Raw genomic sequence first — 26,087 nt, forward strand, 5'->3', positions numbered from 1 at the left:
AAAAGTGTATTACCTTAACAGTTAGCTAATGTAATGCATTACTACAAATAATTGATAGAGTTTAAATAGTTAAATAAAGGCAAAGCGGTTGAAATTGCTAATGGTAATGGTTGAATTGTTACAATGTTAGCTAAAGGTAATGGGTGAATTGTTACAATATTAGCTAAAGGTAATGGGTGAATTGTTACAATATTAGCTAAATAATTGAATAATGGGTGAAGTGTTACAATATTAGCTAAAGGTAATGGGTGAAGTGTTACAATATTAGCTAAATGTAATGGGTGAATTGTTACAATATTAGCTAAATGTAATGGGTGAATTGTTACAATATTAGCTAAAGGTAATGGGTGAAGTGTTACAATATTAGCTAAAGGTAATTGAATAATTGTTACAATATTAGCTAAATGTAATGGGTGAATTGTTACAATATTAGCTAAAGGTAATGGGTGAATTGTTACAATATTAGCTAAAGGTAATGGGTGAATTGTTACAATATTAGCTAAAGGTAATGGGTGAATTGTTACAATATTAGCTAAAGGTAATGGGTGAATTGTTACAATATTAGCTAAAGGTAATGGATAATTGTTACAATATTAGCTAAATGTAATGGGTGAAGTGTTACAATATTAGCTAAAGGTAATGGATGAATTGTTACAATATTAGCTAAAGGTAATGGGTGAATTGTTACAATATTAGCTAAAGGTAATGGGTGAATTGTTACAATATTAGCTAAAGGTAATTACAATATTAGCTAAAGGTAATGAAATTGTTACAATATTAGCTAAAGGTAATGGGTGAATTGTTACAATATTAGCTAAAGGTAATGGATGAATTGTTACAATATTAGCTAAAGGTAATGGGTGAATTGTTACAATATTAGCTAAAGGTAATGGGTGAATTGTTACAATATTAGCTAAAGGTAATTGAATAATTGTTACAATATTAGCTAAAGGTAATTGAATAATTGTTACAATATTAGCTAAAGGTAATTGAATAATTGTTACAATATTAGCTAAAGGTAATGGGTGAAGTGTTACAATATTAGCTAAAGGTAATGGATGAAGTGTTACAATATTAGCTAAAGATAATGGGCGAAATTGTTGCAATATTAGCTAAAGGTAATAGATGCATTGACAAAACTTTATTTTTGGTAGTTCATTGTATGAAAAAAAGAAAATAAACAATATCCACTTTAAATGAAACCGGTAAAAACATCCACTTCAACATCTGTTCAAACAAACACACAAGGAAGATGGCGGGTGATGATAAAGGGCTGGGTTTCATCTGATAGGGCTGTGGGGGTAAATCTGACAAAATGGGAACCAGTGTATATTGTAATAGCAAATTCTTAAAGACTTTTCCACTTGAATAAAAGATTTACAGTGACACTGATTTCATCGCCTGTTTAACATAAGGGATAGGGATTTTGTTCCAAACCTTGATTTAATAAAAAAATAAATGCAATATATATGAACAATACATTACCAAAATCATCTGAACAATAGAACACACACACAACAGAACATTCTGAAAGCTGAGAATACATTTTTAATAGTCATACTTTTCATCAGCTCATCCATCATTAACTATGGAGAGCTACAGAATGCTGTCCTTTGTCTTTAGTGTTCTACCTGAAATATGCCGCAAACCTCTGTTGGCACATCTATATTTATTATTTGAGAATGGTGATTGTGCACAGATTGTAAAGCCCTCTGAGGCAAATTTGTAATTTGTGATTCTGGGCTATACAAAATAAACTGAATTGAATTGAATTGATTAAGTGTCACATTAAGTGTCTATTTCAAGATGCCAGCCTTTTCCCAGCCACTTTGTTTTCAGTGTACATTAATCAAAATAGATGCAGACAATTATTTCTAGTCTGTGGGCAAAACAAATCTAAAATAAACAATTTATTTTATCCCCATTAGATTATTAATGGGGAAATGTTAACTTTTAAAATCTTTTATTTTTCTTCGTTCTGCATTTTTAACCTTATGAGTGCTTTCTTGGTATTAATCGTTTATTTAAAAACATACTCTATATAGCCAGCAATCAACCAAATTGACACCAGAGTCAAAAAACACATACTTTATTTCAAATTGCTGCAACAGGGGCACTAAAAACAAACTGCAGAGAAACACACAGGCCCCAGAGTTAACTCGCTTCAATAGAAAATATTCTCGTTTAAAAGTCATGAATAAAATGAAAGCCCAGGAGAACATATGGTGGACGAAATTATTTGGAACACAGCGTCATGTAGCTTTGCCCAACCAACAGAGGAGAAAAAAAAGGAACACTTATTAGATTATAAGAGCACAGTTTGGTGCGGCTTTCAAACCTTTTAAAAAAAAAAAAAAAAAAAAAAAAAAAAAAAAAAAAAAAGAACAATTCTTGAATTTTCAGGAATAAATTAAGATAAAGGACTTTGCTCTGTCCCCACTAAAAACTATTTTACTGTTTAACTGAAACATTTTGAGATTATGGGTGTGCAAAAAAAATAAACAAATATATTTCCAGAGTAAAGCGGTGACAACACACACATCAATCAACATCCACACTCCCCACATGTCTGTACAGTCAGTCCCTGTATCACACTTTCTCGCACACATACAAATAGAAGAGAGCACACTGTGGCTATTGATTAACTTGACTGATTTCACAACACATTGATAAACAGTGCAAATTTTCAGACGGCTGCAGGGAACTAAAATAAGAGCAAAGAAGATACACCAACGGGACAAACCTTCAGACATTTTGTACATTTCTTAAATGAATTGGGTATTGGATCTGCTCTTTTTTTGAGAAGGATAAAGATGGAATGAAGCTCTAGAGAAGCAAATGAGAAAAATAACAATATATTTGGATTGAGCACTCAGAATAAAATAATGCCTATAAACAACTATTAGTTATTCTAGAATTAATGTAATTTTACCTTCTTTGTCTTGACCCTTCATGAAACACTTTTTAAAAGTTTAAAACAATAACAGGTTGTTAACTACATAAAACACTCTGGAGCACCATTTTCATAAACATGAATTGAGTCAGAATTGATTCAGAATTGATTCTGGCCGCTCTAAAGGCAGCAATCTTGACTGGTGGCACTAAAAGTTTGGACTTACATGAAGACACGAGTCAATCCAGTCAACCGACTACAGTGCAGTCATGAAGGCATTTCTCATATACTAGGTTATAATGAATGACCTCTGACCCACCTGTGTCAGGGCAGGTCAGGTCACCCTGGTCCACTACACCTGTATAGTGTGAAATGCTTACTTTCCATTGTGTGTGAATTCTCTCAGGGAGAACGTTGAGAAGCCTGAAAGAAGCAAAGAAAGATCAAGAGGACTCCGTTTGCAGCCGTTCCCTTCCCCTGTGGGTTTCTCATCCTGCAAGGCCAGCCGAGTGGTTTTGACAACACTCAGGTTTTACGGCACCTCACAGTCCGCTGGGTTTGTCAGAGTTCTCAGAGACTCAGAAGTTGTTTCCTGAAATGAATCCAGTCACAGGATATGGAAGGATGATGTGTCTGTTAACTGGATAGAGGGAGTTACAGAGTTCCTGCTGCTTTCTGTTTTTTTTCTCCCCTTTTTTTTTTTCTCTTTTCTTTGTTTTTCACCATTCGGCATCCCCAATGGCTTTGGAGAAGACATAGTCTCTCCCATTCAGATTCATGATCCCATCCTTCAGGTGGAATTTCCATTTGTTCTTACTTCTGTGAATCTGCGGAGGAAAGAGAAGGAAATCAGTGTTGTGGGCGTCAAAGACAGATGGACACTGTTTCATATTACAGTGGACACGTCTCTAACGGCTTTAGCCCACGTACATCGAGGACTTTGCCGCACTGATACGCATACCTTAATATTGACCAGCATTGACCAATAGCACTGAATGAGGCGAGAGGTGTGAATCTTTACTGGCCTCAGGATTCAATCACGATTCACCTGTAAACTGTTCTTGAAGCATCTCAATGTATCACATCCTCAATTTCCTATATTACTGCACATGGCTACTCTTCATCAATTAATAAAAGCAGTCGGTTAAATCCGAGCTCCATTTGTATTTATAAAATTCCTTTCAACAACCAGACTACAATATTCTATAATATAAAAAGCTTAATTTCTTCAACACCAGTATCTGTGTGACAAACCTCAGTACATAATTCCAAAAACAAAACATAAATCCTTTTCCATAGCTCTTTACTTTTACGTGGTTTAAGTCACTGCATCTCCCAACAGAACGCCACTGTTGAATTTCAGCCTGCACGCAAGTTTTTTTCAGCCCAAAATTGTTGAAAAAGAGCAACTAATATTGGTAGCGAGAGCAATAAGCAAGCAGACTGCCGCGTGCCTTCAAAGCTCTGCCTCCTCGGTAAAACAACAACGGAGAGGAGAGACACAGGCGTGACAGTAGATGACAGCAATAAGCAGTTAATATTCTCACTGAGCTGAAATGAAACCAAACTCCTGATTATGTTCCGTCTCTGCATCGATGCAGTCATGACGTCCGCATCGCGTCTCAGAATCGAGAAAGTTCAACACCTTTTTTTATTAGTTTAATACTTCTGTAATACACTTAAGGCTGTTTGATACTGGTGATCAAACACTGCACTTTGGATAAAACACTTCTGTTATGCTGTGGCTATTGTTTGTATCGTCTCCTTGGTATCAGCACAATTATAGTGGCTTAAAAGGCTTTTTTTATTACTGAAAAAAAACCAAGCAAATTGGTGACTCCTAATTACGTTAGCATATATGAGTGTTAGTTCTGCAATAGACTGGTGACCTGTCCGCCGACAGTTAATTAACTCAAACTAAACAAATTATTTATGCGAGGGAAAAAAAACAACCATAACACAAGCTAGTGTAAATTAACAGGTATAAGATAATTAGACATTTAAAATTTTCATACATGCAGGTTGATTGCCTTTAGTTGTACCATGTTCTCTCACAGAATGGATCATTTCTTACCTTGTCATACTGGCACACCACTACATTCTCTGTGTCAAACAGCTCCTGGTCCTCCTCATCACTGACATCATCACCACTGTTCAGTGGCTCCTGGTGAGGAAACAAAACTAACGACATTAAATGTAGTTGATGAAACCACACAGAGTGGCTGACAGCGGTTAGCTAAATGTCCCATTGATTTATGTTACAGGAGAAACACACTAGCAAATGACCCATATTTATTTTATGGGGAAAAGAAAATATCTTTACACAGTATAACATAACGCTCTCCTTATCATCATTAGATCATATTGCGTTTCTTAATTTTTGAAACACTGATCCCCCAACAGCCACTTAAATAATGTCTGCTGAACCATCCAACAGTACGGCTTCCGATAAGCAACAGCGTTTGTTCTGTGTCTGTTTCACTACATAGTTTGTTTTTCCTCTGGTGCCCACCTCTTCCACCTGCCCGTCCTCTCCCCCATCCTTGTCCTTCTCCTCCTCGTCATCTTCATCGTATTCCTCCTCCTCATCCTCGTCCTCCTCTGAGGAAGTGTCTCCGGTGCCGTCCGCCTGCAGTATCATGGGAGGCTGCTGTGGCTGGGGTTGAGCCTGGGCCTGCTGCTGGGCCTGCTGTGTGACCTGTGGTGCAGCTGTGCCCTGGGCCTGATGGACCTGCTGGACCTGCTGGACCTGAGCTGGTCCAGCCTGACCAGGCTGCTGCGCCAGAGCTGTTGCCTGCATCACCTAACGGCAAACAGTTATGACAGGTTAGGAATGTATATTTAGAACAAACACAATTCCAAATCAAGCTTCCTGTCTGACATTGTGCATGCTAAGGATAAAATGAACCCAATTGTATCACCCGCTTCAGTCCAAAATGGACACATATGCCCATGGAAAAACATAAAAGGTAAGAAGTATATGGTGGAACCGCATAAGAATGTTTTAGAAATGAAAAGTGAGAAGCAAACTTCCAGAAAAGAGCAACTCAATAGGTATTGGAGGAAGTGAAGAAGAGCTGACCTGTGTATTGCCTTGGACTTTGTTTCCTGAAGCTAAGACAATCTGCTGCGGCTGGATGATAACTCCTGTTTGCTGGGGCATGCCGCCCTGCAGCGGAGCCAGGACCTGGACACACAGAAAACAGGAAGACCTCACATTTTGCAAAAGCCCTGGCATGAACATAAATGTATTGGTTTGGAGACCTGTAAAGGAATCACATGTTAAAATGCCAAAAGCTTTTTATTTTAACCTCAATTGACTTATTGTAATTGTAAGTTTGGTTAAAAAGGAGGGAAGCTGGATTCTGGCTCATCAAGTAGTGATGCATTTTACTATTGCTGGTTCATTTTGAGAAGTACCTGATAAAAGGTCATGGTTAAGATTTATTAGGAGGAAAAGGTGACATTTGATAAGTCAAGTGTCCTGATTCTCCATAGTATATGTTTTTCATGCCATTTTTTCCCCACATATTTCAAGTCTTTATTTCCATAAATTGGTTCTTCCACTGCTTCAACGCTAGAGGACCCACAGCTATATGCAGCCAAACAGCTTCTTGATGAGACACAGGATGTCAATTGGTGAACACTATGAGCTGTTGATTGTTGCTCTGAAGAGCACAGATAAACAAGATAAAATCAGCCATGTTGAACTTTCAGCCACTTCTTTTCAAAATTTTAAACAGTCTGGATTCTGTTTGTCAAAGTGAGGAGTTCCTACCTGTCTAATGGGGCATACCTGCTGTATGACCGGGGCCTGCACGCCGCCAGGCTGCATCTGCTGCTGCAGGACAATCTGCTGCTGCGGCTGCTGGATGATGTACTGAGCCCCGTTGGGAGCACGGACCACCTGCAGGATCTGACCTGAGAGACCATGAAACAGAGCAGATGTGAGTGCTGGAATGTAGCAATGAACCAAAAAAGTGCAATTTATCAATCTAGATAGTTTTGGTGAGCTGCCTAGTGTTGGAGATATCGGTCTTCTCTACAATATAATGGGACTATATGGCACTCTGCATGACCAAAAAAAATAAAAAATACATTTGAAGAACTAAACAGGAATTTCCACAGATAGTTCAGACCTTGTTGTAAGCAGTTTTATGTAGGAACTATTTTAATTCTATCGGACCACACCTGCCAACCAGGCCGCACACAGAAAGCACCACTGAGCTAACTAATGTTACAGCTCAGCCGAGTGGACAATATTAATGTTTACATCTCAAGCTGCCACATGCACACTTCCTTCTGCGTGATGATACAGTTGGCAGGTGTAGTTTGGTAGAAAGAGAATACTTCCTACATGAAGCTGTTCACAACAAGATCTGTGGATTATCTTCAGTAAGCGGGTCATGATTTCCAGAGAGACATTGCTGTTGGATGTTTCTAATGTATTTTGTCTAATGTAATGAGCCAACAATCTCCAATACTAGGCCAATCCCACCAAAACAATCTAGATTGATTAAGGTCACTACGGGTGGAAGACAAAAAGGGTGATGTATTTGTTCCCATTTTGATGCACAGATAAAGCTGTGAGTGTTTCACCTTGGCTGGTGATGAGCTGTTGGTACGGGGTGACCCCTGTGGGCAAAGCAAGGGTTGCTGCTGTAGCTGCTGCACTCTAGAGGAGAAACAGGGGAACACACATGAGTGAGTGAAACAAGGCAGTCACACACACACACACACACTGAACATACCCTACAGCAGGACGTTAGGGTTCAAGGATATGGAAAACAAGACTGTCTAAGGTTGTCAAGGTGAAAAGGGGGCTTTTAAATACACACCAGGTACACACACAGGAATGTATGAATTAAGTGTACATTTAATTTATTTCTCTAGAGAGACTTTAATATTCATGAAATACAACACAATTACTTCACAATTTAAGTGCTAATATTCATATTCCCTTGGCTGCTGTGATAAAAGCAGCCTTTTCATATTTGCATTTCTTCATTTTACCTGCCAGGTTTGATGGCAAAAGGTTAGAACATTTGCAAGTGAAGCTTAAACAAAGCGTTTGAGAATTAAGTCAAAAAACAACACAGTTTACTAATACAGCACAGATGCAGGCCTTGACACCAACAGATGGCATGCTGAACTGAAGTGTTGTTGAAAGAGGGAAGCACAAAAAGAAGGGAAGTGTTGACACTCTGTCGTGTGAATTTGAAACTGACAAAGTATTGGTCAGTGTGCGCGAGACAACGTGAGCATGTGAGAGGACGCATTATCCCCAGCTTCATCTCCCCTGTAACCCAGGCTACAGGCCCCCTCTGAAGCTACTCCATCTCCTCTACTCTTACTTTCCTTGTCCTTCTTCCCCCCCACCTGTCTGCTTCTACACCAGTCATCCTGCAGAGACACGTTAAGATCTTCTTCTTCATTTTGTCTGACTGGAAAATATGTGCGTGGATAACAATTGTCTCTCTATAACAATACATTACACTAATAGGGTTCTTCAGGAAATAAGGGAGTCACTGTGAATGTGTGTACAGTGGAGAGCAGCAATAGCCGCATTGGATCTGCCTCTCTTCTTATGAGTACAAATCACCAAACTATAATGCTATGTTCATTTTATCTGTACATTATCTACTTACCATCCCTGTTGCACTCATGTGCTGCAGAATCTTGGAATCCTGAACGATGACTTGCGTCTGGGGAGCTGTGCAGAGAGACACATTTAATTCATACCATAATATGTCCCAAAACTGATTACAATGTCCTGCTAAGAAAACTATTTGCAAACACTAATTTAGTCAAGTAATTTAATCTACTACTAGCTCTTGAAGCTGCAGTTGGTAACCTTCATTAAAAATAACTGGCATATTTTCATTATATACAGTATAGTAACGTTCATGACACAGATTATCTGTGAAAAAAAATCTGGATCCTCAGCCTCCTCTTAGTGCTCCTAATGACATTTGTAATATTCCATCGCACCGAGGGAAAACAACCAATCAGAGTCGAGGACTCTCCAACAAAGATGTCAATCTTTTCTAGATTTCCAATAAAACTGTCTCGGTGACGCTGAACAAATGCAATCAAATATTCTGTTACTGCATCGCCTATTTCTTGCCTCAAATCATTTCAGAAACATATTTCTGGGTTCTGTTTAGCTGTAAATGAGAATGTGGTCACAGACTCATTTTAGAGATAAACACAAAAATATGTACCTGAAAACACGTGAGGGGATGAAATAGGCAATGCAGTAACAGAATCTTGATTCATATGTCATCAGTGCTGCCTAGTTTGACATTTTTATTGGAGTTCTTGAACATTGATTAACGGTAGAGCGTCCTGGGCTCTGATTGGTTGTTTTTCTTTGGTGAGCAAATATGACAAATACATTACCAACCGTAGTTTTTAATGGTTTAAATCAGTGGTTCTCAACCTTTTTTCAGTGATGTACCCCCTGTGAAATATTTTTTCAGCCAAGTACCCCCTAACCAGCGCAAAGAATTTTTGGTTGAAAAAAAGATGGAATACACAGCGCTGTGCCATCAGTGTCTGATTTATTAAACTGTCAACACTGAAGATTGCATTGTGGCATTGAATTCAGTTCATGAACTTACACTTATATTTTATTGAATATTTATTAAATAACTATTTTGAAAGGATTTTTGAATGGATGCCAATTTTAAATATATTCTTTAAAAATCTCAAGTACCCCCTGGAGTGCCTTCACGTACCCCCAGGGGTACACGTACCCCATTTGAGAACCACTGGTTTAAATAATATGGTAGTATAATAATTTCGATTTTTTAATATCAACTTCTGTCAAAATAGCTGTTTATCAAAGGAATTTTTTCCACAACAACTTCTTTTAAGAAGGATAGCTGTATGTGACTCGTCCAGATGAACATTTGTTTGTGTGTACAAATGATTCACAGATCTTAGATGATTCTGCTGTGGCATTACAGCTTGTTGTTCTTAACCAGTGCAGTGTGGCAGTGTCATTTGGCGACCAACCTTGCTGCTGCTGAGGGGGGAGAATGACTTGCTGGGTCTGCGCCGGCTGCGTCACCTGCTGGACTTGTTGGACCTGCTGAACCTGATGCTGAACCTGATGCTGAACCTGCTGCTGCTGCTGCTGCTGCTGCTGCTGAGCGACCTGCAGGGCTGCCTGCTCCTCAGTATGGAAGCCCTCCACTGCCTTGGACTGCAACAGTTTGTTTTCCCACAGCTGGAGCATCGGGAAGGAGAAAGACGAGGTCTCAGAGTTTTCATAATACTTTTGTGATTAACCATTTTCATTAAGAGAATAAATCCTTCCAGGGCACTCTCACAGAGATGAACTTCATTACTGTATGGGGGGAGAGACAATGCTGATGGGGACAGTTACCGTTTTCAGCTCCAGGAGCACCTGCTCATCCACTCCCTCGTCCAGGAACAGCTCTCGCACCTCATTGATCACATCCTCAATCACAGACTTATATAGTTTAGGCTTTGAGGACACAAGGACAAAAAAAAAAAAAAAGAGAGAACACTTTCATTACTGTGTTTGCTAAGGAAGAAAATACAAATATATTTGTTATAATCAAAGTTACCATTTGGGGCTTACATTTATACCTATACACACCATATGGCGTGTGGTATTGATAAATGTTTGATAGGAACACAACAGTTACTAATAGTGCTATAACAGCAGCAGAACATTAAATGTCTAACAAACCCTGTAGATATAGATTCAGTCTCCCCTTGTCATTGAAGCATACATGAGTAGGTTATAATAAAGTAATGTTTGGTGTATATCTGTTTTAAATATTGACATCCATGGAAATAAAAAGCTGGGATTGGGCTTTAATGAAGCCTCTGCGCGTCACGGTATGTGGGCTACATGTCCGTCTGTCGTCTGTCACTACCGACCACGTACACGGTGCGTCCCTCGGGATAACGCAGCGAACATGGCGCACACCCACAACCAGCGTCCATGTTTACCATTTAGAGACAAACAGCGTGAGAAACTCGTTTCAGCGCGTCAGAAAGGGCCACACACACCGGCCACCGCACTGCGTCGTCCCAGCACGGACCTCGGTCGCTCCTTCCCTCCCCTCGGCCCGTCTGCTGCTCCACTATTTAAAGCTGCTGTTTATACGTAGAGGCGGTGACGTAGCGTCGAGTAGCACCTTCCCATCCCGGGCAGTCTATATTAGAGAGCCAACATGGCCGTATAAAACCAGGCGGCGGAAAAGAGGAGGGCCACAACCGGAGCGAGGGGAGACGTGGAGGCCATTTTACGGAGCGGCAAACAGAGCCCGTACATTACGATACGTGGCGGAAAGTGAAGGATGTTTTCGGGGTGTTATCTCCCGGCCGCTCGGCTCTGACTAGGTAGCAGGGACCTGTCGGCTGGGAGTCATGAGATGGGTAACAGTGGTGGTTTGGGGACGGCTTGTCCTGCCTGCTGGTCGTGGAATGGTGGACAGAGATGAGGCGACGGGTTTTTCCGGCTATGGAGACTTTAATTTAAAGACTTCGCAGTGGATGGTGGCGAGGTGCTTTGCGAACATTTTGCAGCTAATAAACTAAGCCAAATTACACAATTTAGCTTATTTAACTTTACAGATTTGCCCTTTAATAACTCGTGGACACAAGCATTGCTAAAGTAAAGCAGCAGCACAGACATCAACCCCGAAAACCAGCATCAACTCATTCATTCAGCCATACATATACTCAGGGGACACTAGAACTAACCACCTCATGTAAGCTTCAAATGGACAAATAGCCTAGAACTCTACTTTTGCATTTCCAACCCTTAACTTCCACACACATCTGTTCGTGTAACGTTACCAGATGGCTTTATCTGAGAGAACTATCGTCTCAGTTTTGAAGATTGATTAAAATGGCCGATCTACTGAAGTTAGTCTTCATTTTATTTGATAGAACAGTGAAGTGTTTGTTAAAGCCGATTCATTTTACTGAATGATTTATATATATATATTAAAAAAAAAAAAAAAAAAAAAAAAAAACCAGCTCGTTGACAGCTTTCTCTTATCTTAACCCCCATTTTCCCCCGCTGACAATCCTTAGAGATTGATCCTTACCACTGGGTTCGAGTTAGCCGAGTTCGCCATTATACGCGTAGTGTAAAAACCACACGGAAATAGGCGAGAAATAGAGCCAAAAATGACAAAAAAAAACGACTTAAAACAACTGGGAACGGTCTCTTAAAACAGCCGGCATCACTTTTGTAAATAAAACACAGTTTTAGCGGTCTTATTTACAGTCCCGGGCTGCGACTCCCAGCCGTCCTCCGTCCGTCGTTGTCTTGCTTTATATACTGAGCGTGGAGCTGCGAGTGCGCGAGACATAGGGCAGGGTCAATCCGTGCTTCTCGCGAGATCTCGTACGGGAGTACGACGAGCGAGCGACGCGGCCGCTGCTGGGAAATGTAGTTTAAATGTGCTTAACGTGGTACGCGGTGAATAAACGTGCACAGATCGCATTAGCGTTATAATGCTCAGTGATCTCGTTCACTGAATTAGGCTGAGTGTAAATATTAAGATAAGATAAGATAAGATAATCCTTTATTAGTCCCGCAGCAGACTTACAACAGCGTAGCGTAAAGTGCACACAAGAGACATAGTAGAAGAAGACAAGCTAAAATAAAAAAAATAAAAATAAAATAAAACAAGTATTATAAATAAGCAATAAAAAAATAAAAAAATAAAAAAAACAGTAGAAAAAACAACAATAACTGAAATATTATATTTACAGACAGAGAAAAAAACAACAACTATTTTAACTATTTTTAACTTTTTTAACTATTATTGCACAGTGTAATGTGTAATGTATTGCACGGGTTTTTATTGTCATGTTATTATTGTCATGTGGTCATGTGGTCTGCTGGGAGCAGAGCTGGTTGCGCATGACCCATATAAGGAGATAACCACAATATCCCAGGAGCCATTGTTCCCACACTCTGGTGGACCATCAGACAATAGGCAAATACTATTCATATGCTCAATGAATTTATAGAACAATCAAACAAATATAAACCCCAAAGGAAAACCACTACATGAATGTTTGTTTAGTGATATCAATCAATTGACATAACAGCAAATTCCTGCACAATCTGAGGACAGAGAACATAAAGGGGGCACTGTAAAACCACACTCATACCCCAGGACTTTGTAATTGGTCTCCATTAAAACTTTAATCTGACTCTGTTTCAATCTACATCTCGTGTTTACTAATTTCTGTGTTCTGTTTGACATTTTTTGGTTTATACTTTTTTTTCCATAGAGTTTCATTCCATTAAGTGTATTGCTATTGTAATTAAATTTCCTTAATGCAACATTACTTCTATATGGGGATATTCGTTGGCTTTGTTTATGGTTCCAGAGGGCTTTTTAATGTAGTAACATCTTTCTGCCACAAGAGTGTGATCACACCACGTAGAGGAGCTCCAGAAAACAAGCTCTCCTTTTCTGATTCCATGACACACAAACACCCACACAATTTATCCACACTGTGTAGCATACAACTATTTTAATTCAATAAAGGGGGGGTTTAAGTGTTTTTTTTTTTGGGATAAGCACATTCATAGGATCTATCTGTTTAATCCAAAATACACCTGTCCTGACTACCAGGGGATCATATCAAAAGAATCATTAAAGCTTTGCAATAAATTAGACCTGACAAGAGAACGTTACCTCCACCTTTGTCTCCATGGAAACTTGCCTCACTGGTCATTCTGTGGATATGGATGATATAGCCCGGGACACACACAGCTCTCTGTGCATCAATCCACTTAGCACCTCAGTGTGCCTCCTCCAGGATGGAATGTCACAACTGACTTCATTAAATTTATTTCACTGCGGGGAAATTAAAGGTCGACCCGACACTGATGAGAATATGCTTTTGAATTCACTTGTAACCTTTTTCTTTAAGAAAACAAAAATGGAAGTGTTGTAAAAAAAACGACGATGGGAGACATGTGTCTAGTAGGTTTCTAAAACTATGAGATGCGATCAAACATAAAGCTGCGTAATGGGAGGCTTGTCGTCGCTACCTTTGAGCCTCACTCTCGGTAACGGAGTGGTATGATGCCCTCTAAAGATCTAGAGAATGCACACTTTTCTCCCCCCTCTTTCTTTGCTGTAGTTGCATAGCAACAGAGGAGCTGCTAGCTCCAGATGTGTTGGTGGTGGGAGCGTGCTGCACAGGGAGGCACTAGCTTGAGATTAAGCCTGTCTCGGCTTCAATTATGAATGGGCTTCCACTGCCATGCGGCTCCAAAATGGCACCACTCAGATTGATAAGGCTTTGAGGAACTCTTTGGTACACTTAACTCTTTTACTTCTTTCCCTAAGGGGGAAGGCCGATTCTGACTTTAATCAGAAGTATTGAACTTAAGTGATTAGAGGAAGTAAATGAATAATTAACTGGCAAAAGAGGCATGGTTATGATAAGACCCGTGTTGATGGGAATATGTGAGGTTAATGATTGGGGTCAGTGTTGAGAGCAAATGAAAGAGTCTCCAGTCTCACAAAGCTAGCACTTTAGCAGCAAATGGGAGGTTCGTGTGTGCTGCATGTTGAAGTGGTGAAAATGAGGGGGGGGTAGAGAGGGTGATATGCTTTCTTATAAGCTTTACTATATTTAACTCTGAATTCTGAGAGAAAACACAGTTCAATTGCTGTTTTGAAGCGCCTACCAGCGATGCTGTGATTTAATGTGTCACGATAGTTGACATGGGTATTATTCTCTATGATTACGTTTTTCCGTGTTTGGTTCAAGTCCGTCAAAAGGAGCAGCCAAACGAATCTTCTGCAACTTGTATTTTTTATTATTGCAACCAACTGGAAGACAATACATCACATAAACATCATTGCAGTTTTTCAGGAAATGGAAAACAAAATAAAACAACATTTATATATTTTTTGCCACGGTATTGGACAACGTTGATATTTACATGTAGTGATGAAATAGGTCTTAAAATCATTCTTTGGCAATATGATTGCACAATAAGGAGAGAATTGAACATTTACTGAAAAAAAACAACACCCCGGTGCACTCTGCATCACATCTCACAGATCAATAACAGTTTTGCATTTTGACATCTCTAACCTATGGCTTTCCAATATTCAGCTCAGACAGTCACCAAAGAAATAATGGCAGTATTGTAGATCATTTTGTCGGAGAGAAAACAGAACAGAAAATAAAAATGTGCATAAAAACATCAAAAAATAAATAAATGGCAACTGTATTTTTTTTAGAGCGTTTAGTTATTATGTTTGGCAGGTTTGAAATAAACACTTTTTTAAGGGGGGGGGGCTTTTAGGCAGTGAAAAATATTTCCTTTGCTTTGAAATGTCCAAGGTGTATTTTATGTGTTGCTCTGTTTTTCCAGGACTCGTAGGTCAGGAGTTCATCCTTCCTGCATGTCGCCGAGTGAGTCAGAGGAGAAAAGGTGGTTGCTAAAGCAACACACTCCCGCCCTTGACATGGCTCTTGCCAGCTGAACACGTTATTAGTCACCACAACAGTGGATTGTTGCTGACCTGGGCCGCGGGAGCACTCAGACAGATATCAGACGAGAGACGGATGGCACACAACAAGAACACTGACAGTGTCTCCTTTTAGCCTTTTTTTTTTTTTATGTCGGCATGGATACCATACAAAATGCAAAGCCAGTGATGCATGCTACAGGTGGCAAAAGACTGTACCAGAGGATGGGACATGCATTGGTTTGCCTGCTTGGCTCGCTGACAATCACTCAACGTCCATTGAGCTTAAACAGAACCCTTGTGTGACCGCTCCTACAACCAAACCCCGGCTTGAGATACACATTCTCTTTGTAGAGTGGCACATACATCTGATCTCCAGGTTGGGCTCTTGAGATAAATATGTATGCAAGCTTGACATCCACAACAGCAAGTATTTCCTTTAATCAAAGGGTTAACAATACTGTATGTAAATAAAAAATGTTTTTGTCATTATGCCATCTTTTACATTCCTCTTTCTTTTCAATCCAATTTCTAAGTAGCCTATTTGGAGATATGAGGTTCTTTGTGGACACCTACAAAGCTTCCCATGCCTGTCTGATTCATACATTTACACTGAACAATGCCGATGGGAAATAAGGACACATGTACATTTACACACTCGAGAGGAAAAAATAAAGACAAGTAACGTTCTGTCAAAACATGTCAGAGACATGACAACAGAGGTTCTGAGGGCAGGCAGGCAGGCACAATGTTAAAGGGTGTGTGCTCCTGGGCACACCAACTCACACACACACACACTCTACACACGTGTTCTGAAATAACACTGGGGTTAACATTAAACACCTAAAAATCACTGTACAGGCAGAAGAAGACGGAAGCCCACCCCTAAGAGGTGATTCAGCTGGCCTACATAGCCTGAACCCAAAGCCCAGAGGTGCAGAGTGATCCCCCACGCTCCTCCCTGAAGACGTGTCTTTGAAAGCCCGCTCAGAAAAAAATAAAAAAAGATTCAAAGAAAAAAATAAAAATTCCAATATAATCACGGGTATAGGAATTGGCGGCAAAACTTTTTTTCTTTCCTCTAGGATCAAGGTTTATATGAAAATAAGTCATGCTTCATGCTAAATACATTGTTTATCTTACATGATCTTTGAATAAAAAAGATTTGCTTTTTATCTTATTTACAAGCACCCATGCAATATAACTGAGAAAGTCCTGCAGGTCAAATTGCTTCAATTAAGAAAGGAAAAAAATAAAATATTTTCTAACCTTTTTACAGAGTTGTCCACACGGGACAAATTGCTTATATCTTTATGAGGGTAGAGTGAGGGTAAACAGACACAAACAGAAATCTAAAACCACAGTTCATGTATATAGTTCTTTGACATTGTTAAATGAATAGGAAGGTGTGGTAGCTACTGGTAGCTACGATATCTATACCAGGTGTCTACGTCTATGGACAGAAGTACTGGGGAAGTTTCAGGGACGTTTACATTATGCAACAACAACAAAATGAAGGAGATATTGCCTCAGACCCGGCACACTATCCATCTCTATGGTGATAAAACATGACCATTTTTATTTTTAAATATCTATTCTTAAATACTATGAGTGCTCTTGAAATAAACCATGTCTTTACCCATGATGCTCCTATTATAAGTGGTGTTAAATAATCTTAAGTGCATGAATATATATCACATTGGGTTTTACAATTATTTCGACGCTTTAGGTCATTCTCCCTAGCTCTTCTTTACAAATATGCCTTCTTTTTTTTGTCGGCTGTTATATCGGCTACATGAAGCAACCTGGTCGCTTGTCTTTGGCACAGTCTCACATTTGTGCTCGTGGATGTAGGAGAGTGATGCTAGCGAGCGGCCAAGAGAGCTCCAATTCTTGTCAAATAGGCTCCACCGTCTTTGCTGGCATCACTGCAAGATTGCTACAGATTCACATAGAAACAAACAGGTAAGACAAACAGCCATCTTCTGTGTTTATGTACTGTACGCTCCTCAATGTGATTCGGTTTTGTCGTGTTTAACTTGTCCAAATTAGTGACAAAACATGCGTTTTTTTATGGCTTTCATCCCCTTTTAAACAACAAAAACAACAGAGACACATGAGAAATACCCATTGATGTTAGTGTTGCTGAACATGTAGGAAAACATAGATTTTTGATATTGCCACAAATAAGTAGGATTCACCTAATGCCCTGCAGATAGATAGAGGGAGATGAGAAGTGTCCGTTGAGACTAATGCTGTAGTAACGTTACCTGTTGACCTATTTGTGTCTTGAATGTGTGTGTCTGTGTGTGTGTGTGTGTGTGTGCTTTCAGCTGTATAGCGTCTCTGTGTGTGTTTGCATGACTATGTACTTGTTCTATGTCTGAGTCTTAGTTTCTCAGGGCCTCTTTCTGCTCCTTCTGGCCCTTGGCGGTGCGGTTTGTGATGTTGTTGAGGCAGGCTCTGACCCCCGCCAAGTGGAGCAGCGACCCCGCCGCCTCCTTCATCTCCTCGTCGTCGCTCTCCGGTGGCTTCTCCACCGCCGCCGCGCGCCGCTTCTTCAGCGGCAGCGTGTCGCTAATGCCCCTTGCTCTGTTTTTGGTCCAGGGCAAACTGCTTCCCGCCAGAGTCCCAGCTCCCGGCCCCGAACTACGTCTCTGTCCGCGCAGGGGCTGCTGGGAAATGTAGGTGGCGGCAGCGGCAGTGATGTGAGAATCCAGCGGGATCTCCCGGGGCTCCGGTTTGACGTCTGACTGGATCTCCACGGCGATGATGTCGTCGTCGTCGTCCAGGGGGGAGGAAGGGGTGCCGGCTCCTGAGGAGCAAAGCCTGCTGGGGGATTTGGCGGTGCTGTAAGTGTGGTCGTCCTGGAGGTCCTCGCTGCAGAGCGGAGGAGAGTACCGGGACGGGCTGTCCTGTCCTCGGCTTAGATAATCTCCCAGGGATGATCTGTATGAAGCAAGGACACAGAGTGAGAGACAATATTGTTTCTCCTGCTGTCACAGTGCCAGACAGGTGGCCGGCCTCACACGCCTCACTCCACCCCAGCCGCTCCAGTTTGCTCTGCGTTTGGCTTAAAAGCAAAAAGATTTCACTTGATAATCTGTCACCCTCAAATAGCCCTCGAGGGCCTGATGTGTGTGGTTCTCAGGTCCGGTCAGAATCTTACATCTCCAGAGAAGAGTCAGCCCTTCCTCACAGAAATGAGGGGAATCATTCTGAAATTGCCACCTATGCATATTTCCGAATGACACAGTGCATTTTGAGCAGCTCACGTGCTCCCTAAGGTCGTGAAACTCGCTCAGCACATAAAGGACCTTGCAAGCTTTAAAGTCAGAGCGCCACAGAATGACGATTCTGCAGCAAAGCCATTTACCCACTGTCCAGTAAACATCAGCCTCTACATTAAATTGCAACACATATTTTGCTCTATTAGTAAGAAGACACTTTTCTCTGTGAGGCATTAAAGGACAGGGGTGTATTCTGACAACCGATAAATCAAAGGGAGCTTCAGCGGCGTGCCCTGTCCCCCGGACATCTTCTCCCTTCAGAATGAGAGGGTTAGCATATTAATATCTTATAAGAAAAACATGCACCTCATACAGTGATCAAATATTCACTGCATACCTTTAGTGAGACTTTGGGTATGTTTAATTCATTATGCCATGCAGGACATCATACTCTTATGCTCCCATGATGGATGTGCATGTCCATGCATGCTCCGAATGTTCTTTGAATCATGAGGCCTCTCCCTCTAATAAACCTGTTTGTGTGTGAGAGGCAGTTAGATAAACACACCTGGATAGAATGTGAACAGCAGGGAGCGTGTGAATGCCTTCGACTTTTGGACACAATGAAGATGTAATTATGTAAACTATCGGTGGAAAATGTTGGAGCGAGGTCTGTTTTGTGTATGTGTGTTTGTGTGCGAGCTACTGTATGTGTGCTACTGTGTATGTCTGCGTGGGAATGTGTTTGCGCAGGGAAAGCCCTGACTGACATTAATCACATGTTGGAGGGCAGCAGGAGCAAAGTTTACCCACCGTATGGCCGAGGTTCTGCTCCCCACAGGGCTTACAGGTAAGGGTCTTATCACAGGGAAGAGAGCCTGGCTCCTGACACGAGCGCCATTTTGGATCACACCACGAGGAACTAAAAGAGAGAGAGAGCAGCGGACGTAAGACCTTATACACACAGACCTATGCCACATTAGACACATACAACAGTCAGTGTCTAAGTAGGGAAGGAAATACAGAGGAAGCTTCTCCAGAACCCCATCAGACCTCGATAAGACCCGGGAGCAGCTCGATGAGCATCCACTGGCCTTCTGAGGAGTCCAACGGGGCAATATTGATGAGAAAGGCAAGGTTAAATTGAGCGGGAAAGCGTCATAAATGAGTTAAGGCCGCTGCGAATCATTCAATTACCAACGACCGCTGGGCTCGGCTAAATCCAGCCTGTCTGATGCTGAGGGCTGAACAGCAGGTGGCTGTAGGTAAAAGGGGGAAACCAGGCGTTTTAAAGTGTGCTAGTAATGACGCATTTGTCACGTTTAAAACTAATTAGGACTAATTAAATGTATTTCTTTTAAAGCAATCCATATAAAAAGACATGTATTATTAGAATTGAAGTATTTAAGTATGATTCCAGATATGTCTTTTGACTCATAATCTGTAGATTATCTTTCTCACTTAATTGTCTGTTTCCAAAAACCCAAATTGTGGTTTTATTTTCAAGGCCTCAAAACCCAAAAGCCTGTTTAATAACATTAATAAACAGAGGCATTTTGGGCATTAAAAATGACTTAAACTGTTAATCAATTATGAAAAAAGTTTCTGGCGATTCATTTTCTGTCAAAAAATTGTTTTAGCACTTAGATACATCCATTCTTTTTACCTCTACAAGTGACACTATGACTTGAAGCTGAAAAAGAGATCAGAACTACACACTACATTTCACTGTGAATGTCAGAGTAAAAGATGAAAAGGACGCTCAGTAGACCTCCAAGATCCATGCAGAAGTTGTGACGTTTGCTCAGTTTCAGTCTCAGGAGCACAGCGGGCTCCATCATGAAGTACCAAAGGTTTGGAACTGCCAAGGAACTACAGTCCATCTGTAGTAACCAGTGACCAGGAGGAGAAACTGGCACAATGTCCATTCTAACCAATTGAATATTCCACGAGGCTGGAGAATCTACCAGAGGGACAACCCTACGGCTCTCCATCTCAGAGCCATTTGACTCCACTGAATAAACAGGCATATGGCAACCCACCTGGAGTTTTACAAATACTGCTTTCTCTGACCTAATGAGACAAAAAAATGATATCTCTGGTCTATAGGCCAGACATTTCAGCCGGGTTATCAGCTGGTGTCACTACACTGCAGCACCATGTTGGCTCCTTCATACAGACAGAGCCATTGATAGACAGGTCCTCGAAGACAACGCCACAGAACGGAGCAAAGTCTCCCTTTCTATCAACACAACACCCTGAAGCACACATCCAGGATAATGGACTGGCTTTGGAACAAATCCCTGAATGTCTTCCAGTGGCCCACCCAAAGCCTCCACTTGAAGCCATTTGAGAATCTGTGGGGAGACCCGAAGATCACAGTTTACCGGAACTCCTAATCCAATCTGACAGCTGGTAGACTTAAAGCTGTAGTCACCGTCGATGCGTCTCATGCCTAATGTACTGACATTTCACTTTTTGATTTTTTTATGTAGCTGCATCTCAGATAGTTCAAGATTTTAGGGACACTTATTCGCTTTCTTGTCCTGTTGACAATCCTTATTCTAAGCTAAGCTAACAGGCCTCATATTCACTGTGCAGATATGACACGAGTGGTGTCAATCTTCTCATCTAATTCTCAGTAAGTGAGAGAATAAGCGTATGTTCCAAAATCTCAAACAGTTCCCTTTCCCTTTTTTCAGAATTTCATAATAAAAAAAGTCTTTAGTTTGCCATAATGAGTTAGGATTATGTGTTGACTCATATGGGTGGTGGATAGCGGTCGATAGAGAGTATTAATCCAGTGTGTTCATCTAATAAACATAGACTGGGATCATTCTTTATGTGTAAGGTAACATCAGGCTTGACTTAAACATTACTTTTCCAAACTTTGTAAAACAGAATTTAACGCATAAATACATAGGTTTAAATTTACTGGATTGATGTGTATTAATGAAATAATAACACACATCAGTTACTTGGTAAAACATCTTTAAAATAAACAGGAATTACATTACAAGTTTGAACTTTTTTAATGCAGCAACAAATTGGTTAAAACTTAAACAGTCATTATAATTCCAGTATATAATGTTTATAATATAGAAACATGAATAGATTGACCCCGTTGTCACCGATAACCGATCCGGCTTTTTATTATTATTATTATTATTATTGACTACTGGAATGAAAAAGAACTTTAAGAATTTAAGATTTAAAATGAACCTACTTGACAAGGGATTCATTTAAGGTTCCAGTGTTCAGAGGACTTTCTGAAGACACGTAAACATTAGGCACCACCAAATAACAACTAGTCTTTTATGCAGATTCAGATTTTCCATCACGGTCAAAGTCTTCTTGCCTATGGTTTCCCATTACCTGACCATTCCCACAAACCCTGAACCGACTGAAGGGAGATCAATGTGTCTGCTTCCAACTCTGCAACAACTCTACAACTGTATCTGTACTGTCTGGTGTAGCAGATGAGAAGAAAGAGTGAACGTGTGAATCTAATGCCAAACGCTCTCATTACTCAGGGCTGGTTACTCAGCACAGACAGCCCAGTTCACTAACACAGCTGCCATTTTTCATCTCTGGGGTCAGTTTGGACATGATGACCTGCTGTTAGCGCTGTCTGCCTCAGAAACATTGGTTAAGGTGCAAACTCCAAAAAGGTTTCACCATACCATCAACACACTGTAGCTTTAGCTTTTTGTTTTTTAATCTCTTCGTATTTATGATGTCTGTTACGAGGAGGAATCTAATTCACCACAACATACAAGTTGTCATGGTGAGGCCCCCCCAGACAAACCCTCCCACAACGTATGTTAGTTTCATGTTGTAACACACGGATGAATTATGATAGCTGTGTTTGTGGTGTGTCATTGGTGGTGTGCTTCTGTAGCCTTTCCCTGGCCAGCTGTGTCCACAGTAATCTTATTGACTCCAGTTAGTGTGACTCTGCCCCTGATATCTCCAGCTCTGCTCTCCATAACCTTATAAGTAGGTCCCTGCACAGAGTCTCTTTTGTAATCTTGATCACTCGCTGCACGGCTGTGTGTGTGTGTGTGTGTGTGTGTGTGTGTGTGTGTGTGTGTGTGTGTGTGTGTGTGGGCAGTGCATTAGGTCTCCCCGGGTTGATTTGCCCCCGCCCCTCCCTCCCTCCCCACCTCGCTCCAGTCAGGCTTTGGGTTGCCATAGCAGGCTCCCCTTCCACATGCCACAGAGTGGTAGATCATGCATCAGCAGAGAAAGTGATAGAGAGAGGCAGAGAGGGAAAGAGAGAGAGAGAGAGAGAAAAAAAAGTGGGAAAGGAAATACCAAGCTCTGTTTGACATGGCCTCTCATAGCTCAGCGACACACTCCTGACCGCCACTGTTTACCCTCGATACACACACACACACACACACACACACACACACACACACACACACACACACACACACACACCGCCCTCCAAGCACAAGCACAGACAGCTCTCCTTTCTTCTGTTCTGTATCTCTACCTCAACGCTTCGCTGTTTGAATTTCTCAGCAAACCCTTCTCTTTGTCTCTTTAATTCCGTCCTCTCTTGTTGATTCCCTCCCCCATTCTGTTGATCGGGCTGTTGCTTCCAAGTATAGTGGTGACTCATATCTCCGACTGAGCATGCACGCCGTCCCTGCAGGTAAGAACCCTGGGACATATGCTAAAGAGGTGGAGGTGACAAACTAAAGTGGGGAAAGAGCAGGCAGCGCTCGCTGAGATTGAGCTATACATTTTTACAAGCTCAAAGCAATAATAATAAACCGCCACTCGGCTTGGTAGCAAAAAACAGAATACAGAAGAGACGAGGTCTCTGTCTGCATCTCTGCCTTTTTCCTGGAGAGAAAATAGTCTGTCTTTTTTCCCATGTCTGGTCAGCTGCTCTGCCTTTCTGTCTGCTTCCTACAGCTCCCTGCCTGCCTGTTTTCCAGGGCAGCCTCCCTCCCCTCTCCGTCTCTCATGTGCCTCCTCTGCTCTCCTGTTAAATGAGTTCCACATGGCCCTGCAGGCTGCAGTCTCCGCTCGGCCGGCAGAGGAGCGGAGCTGACCAACACACACACACACACACACACACACACACACACACACACACACACACACACACACACACACACACACACACACACACACACACACACACACACACACACACACACACACACACACACACACACACGTCCAAAGGTTCAAAGGTCACTCCCGGCAGACCTCGAGAACCCAACCGTTTGAAAGTGGCCTCTCACTCGGTAAAACAGCCCCCCCCCACCTGTTTATCTGCCTGCTTGGTTGCATTGAGTGTTAAACTAAGAACAAGGCCGGATGAATACTAATGTTGTCTGACTGTCTGACTGTCTGACTGTCTGACTGTCTGACTGGACTGGAGGGCTGGTGGGCTTGCGGATTAACTGGATGGCTAACTGGCTCGTCTATCTGACACTCCAGCTGAGCGTCTGAGAGGCTGGCTGACGTGTGCTATGACTTGGGGGGGGGGGGAGAGTGTAAACAACACTTAATTATGGCATCTTAATAACCCTTTTAAACACATGGATGCTAACCAGCAGGACACCTTTCCTCCTTCACTTGCTGGTTACCTCCCGTTTTTTTATGTTGATGCAGTTTGGCTGAACTTTGGAAACATTTTTATGATTTTTCTTGTATTTTCTTCTAAATGGATTAAAAAGAAAATCTAATCTTTTGACCTTTAACTTATATTGCTTTGAACGGAGCTTTGCCTAATCTAAAAAAATTTTTTTATATATGTATTAACAAACATCTCAACAGAATAAAAGAGCTGCACCTAAAACCAGCTACAATATTAAAAAGCTTTAGCATCAGTAATAATATCATAATAATAAAGTTATATATTATAAAACACTTTAATCTTGCACAATTTTGAAATTTTAGATACATTTTGTTGAAGACACAACACGTTACACATTTTCAATGTGTAAAAAAAGCCTTAAATTTAAAAAGAAAAAAAAGTGTAAGCTTGACTTCCATCTTTATACAGTTAACTGTTCTGACAGAGTCGAAGGTTTAAAAATGCAACTCAGACGTAAACCCAATTTACTGTAAACCTGAACCTCCCAAGTGGATGTGATGTGCTGATGTGCTGCAACTAAACATTTAACAGCAGTCAGTGTTTCTGATGACCTGGAAACACCTTCCCTTTGCAGCTGACTTCTAAATGAACGCTACAAATAGGGTTGCTTCTAAAACGATAGCAGGTGACCAAAGTCCTTCAATAAAATAGGAACACTTAGACCACTGTATAATTCAGAGCTCCTGAATGATGACCTGGTTGGGTGCTGGTTGGATTAAGGACACAGCTGCCAGGCCTTGTCCTCGTGTTCATCCTGAGCCGGGCCACAGGGAGCGGCAGATTTCAGCTCTGAGAGGAGCAGCTCTGAAAGCTCTGGGAATGGGAGATGGAAGTAATAACGGAGGGCACTAACAGCCACAAAACTCACTCTTTTTGGCAGCCCCCCCGCAAAACCCCCACCCGATCCCCTTCTTCCTTGTCTTAGCCTCTGGCTGTCTGTCACAACCATCCATCTCCCCATCATGCCCGCCCATTCTTCACCCTCTCCTATCAAACACACATTACACATTTAAAAAAGTTTCCTTCTCCTGTCTCCCCCATCACATGTGCACTCCCAAGTCTCCGTTCCCGACCGTCTCCGTCTATCTGTCCAGCCGCTGAGACGCACCACTCTCAAACTGTGTGCGTCTAGAGGGAGTCCAGGTTCTCAGACACTCTCTCCAACCTCAGGTCCTTGACCATTACTACTCCATTATCGGCGGCGATGGAGGGCGCGCCGCAGACGCCTAATGTATCCATTTCCCCCTCCATTTAGGACTCGGCGGCCCAGCGAGCTCCCGGAGTGCTCCCTGATTGGGATTGAATGTCCATTTAAACTGCTGTCCAGCCACCAGGGAGGAAGTCGGGGGTAAGAGGAAGAGGAGGAGAATAATGGGAAACGCAGAGAAAAGGAGGCGAACAGGAGGAGAAGAGTGTGTTGAGTGAGGAGGCGAGGGGATTGCTCCCAAGCCTCTGATTTGGAGCAGAGATATTCTCTCCCCGTCCTTTCTTTCCCTCCCTCACTTGCTGTGTCTCTATCACTTTTTTTTTTTAACTTTCAAATACGCCTCCGTAAAAAAAAAGCTTTCCTCCTCTGGCGCCGAGCCAAGTGTCAGAACTCAGCACTCGGTATTCTCAAGGTGCGCTTCTAAAAAAGAGGGATTTGGAATTGAGATGATTGGAGTTGGCACATCCGTAGAGGGGGGAGGAGAGAGGGAGAGGGTGAGACAGAGAGAGAAAGAGACAGAAAGAAAGAGGCGGGAGATCACACACATACAGTAGAAGACTTGCGGAGGTGAAGCGGTACCTTGTAGGAGAACTCCTCCGTTCTTTCTGAAGAGGGGACTCCCCGACCACAA

General features: G+C 41.6%; 2 protein-coding genes across 4 annotated transcripts in view; both read right to left on the reverse strand.

The window, feature by feature from the left end:
* Positions 1 to 1,163: 1,163 nt before the first annotated feature.
* gtf2a1 (general transcription factor IIA, 1) lies at positions 1,164 to 12,201 on the reverse strand. Of its 3 annotated transcripts, none has more exons than XM_054618386.1 (10): positions 11,989 to 12,201; positions 10,287 to 10,388; positions 9,914 to 10,127; positions 8,542 to 8,606; positions 7,493 to 7,568; positions 6,690 to 6,814; positions 5,976 to 6,080; positions 5,406 to 5,696; positions 4,968 to 5,057; positions 1,164 to 3,720 (listed from the first exon to the last, which is right to left on the reverse strand). In XM_054618386.1, the coding sequence occupies exons 1-10, from the start codon at positions 12,016 to 12,018 to the stop codon at positions 3,613 to 3,615; spliced, it is 1,206 nt and encodes a 401-aa protein (XP_054474361.1). In that variant the 5' UTR covers positions 12,019 to 12,201; the 3' UTR covers positions 1,164 to 3,612. The 3 variants fall into 3 exon arrangements, with proteins under 3 accessions (XP_054474361.1, XP_054474360.1, XP_054474362.1); XM_054618385.1 differs by having other exon boundaries at positions 6,672 to 6,814; XM_054618387.1 differs by lacking the exon at positions 11,989 to 12,201 and adding an exon at positions 10,883 to 10,990 and having other exon boundaries at positions 6,672 to 6,814.
* A 2,527-nt stretch (positions 12,202 to 14,728) lies between these two features.
* Positions 14,729 to 26,087, reverse strand: part of LOC129107408 (forkhead box protein N3-like) — a 58,759-nt gene continuing 47,400 nt past the window's right edge. Inside the window, 3 exon segments of the mRNA XM_054618890.1 lie at positions 14,729 to 18,345; positions 19,440 to 19,548; positions 26,036 to 26,087. The exon segment at positions 26,036 to 26,087 is cut by the window's right edge and continues 7 nt beyond it. Coding sequence (XP_054474865.1) covers positions 17,787 to 18,345; positions 19,440 to 19,548; positions 26,036 to 26,087 — 720 coding nt within the window. The 3' untranslated portion in view covers positions 14,729 to 17,786.

Source organism: Anoplopoma fimbria, chromosome 18, assembly GCF_027596085.1.
Source record: "Anoplopoma fimbria isolate UVic2021 breed Golden Eagle Sablefish chromosome 18, Afim_UVic_2022, whole genome shotgun sequence".
NCBI lineage: Eukaryota > Metazoa > Chordata > Actinopteri > Perciformes > Anoplopomatidae > Anoplopoma > Anoplopoma fimbria.

Bases quoted from the DNA above. Each gene is read 5' to 3' on its own strand.
- gtf2a1 (XM_054618385.1), bottom strand. From the start codon at position 12,018: ATGGCGAACTCGGCTAACTCGAACCCAGTG. The intron at 10,128-10,286 runs GTAACTGTCCCC...CCGATGCTCCAG, and splicing joins TGCTCCTGGAGCTGAAAACG to CTGTGGGAAAACAAACTGTT. The intron at 5,058-5,405 runs GTGGGCACCAGA...TTTCCTCACCAG, and splicing joins AGGACGGGCAGGTGGAAGAG to GAGCCACTGAACAGTGGTGA.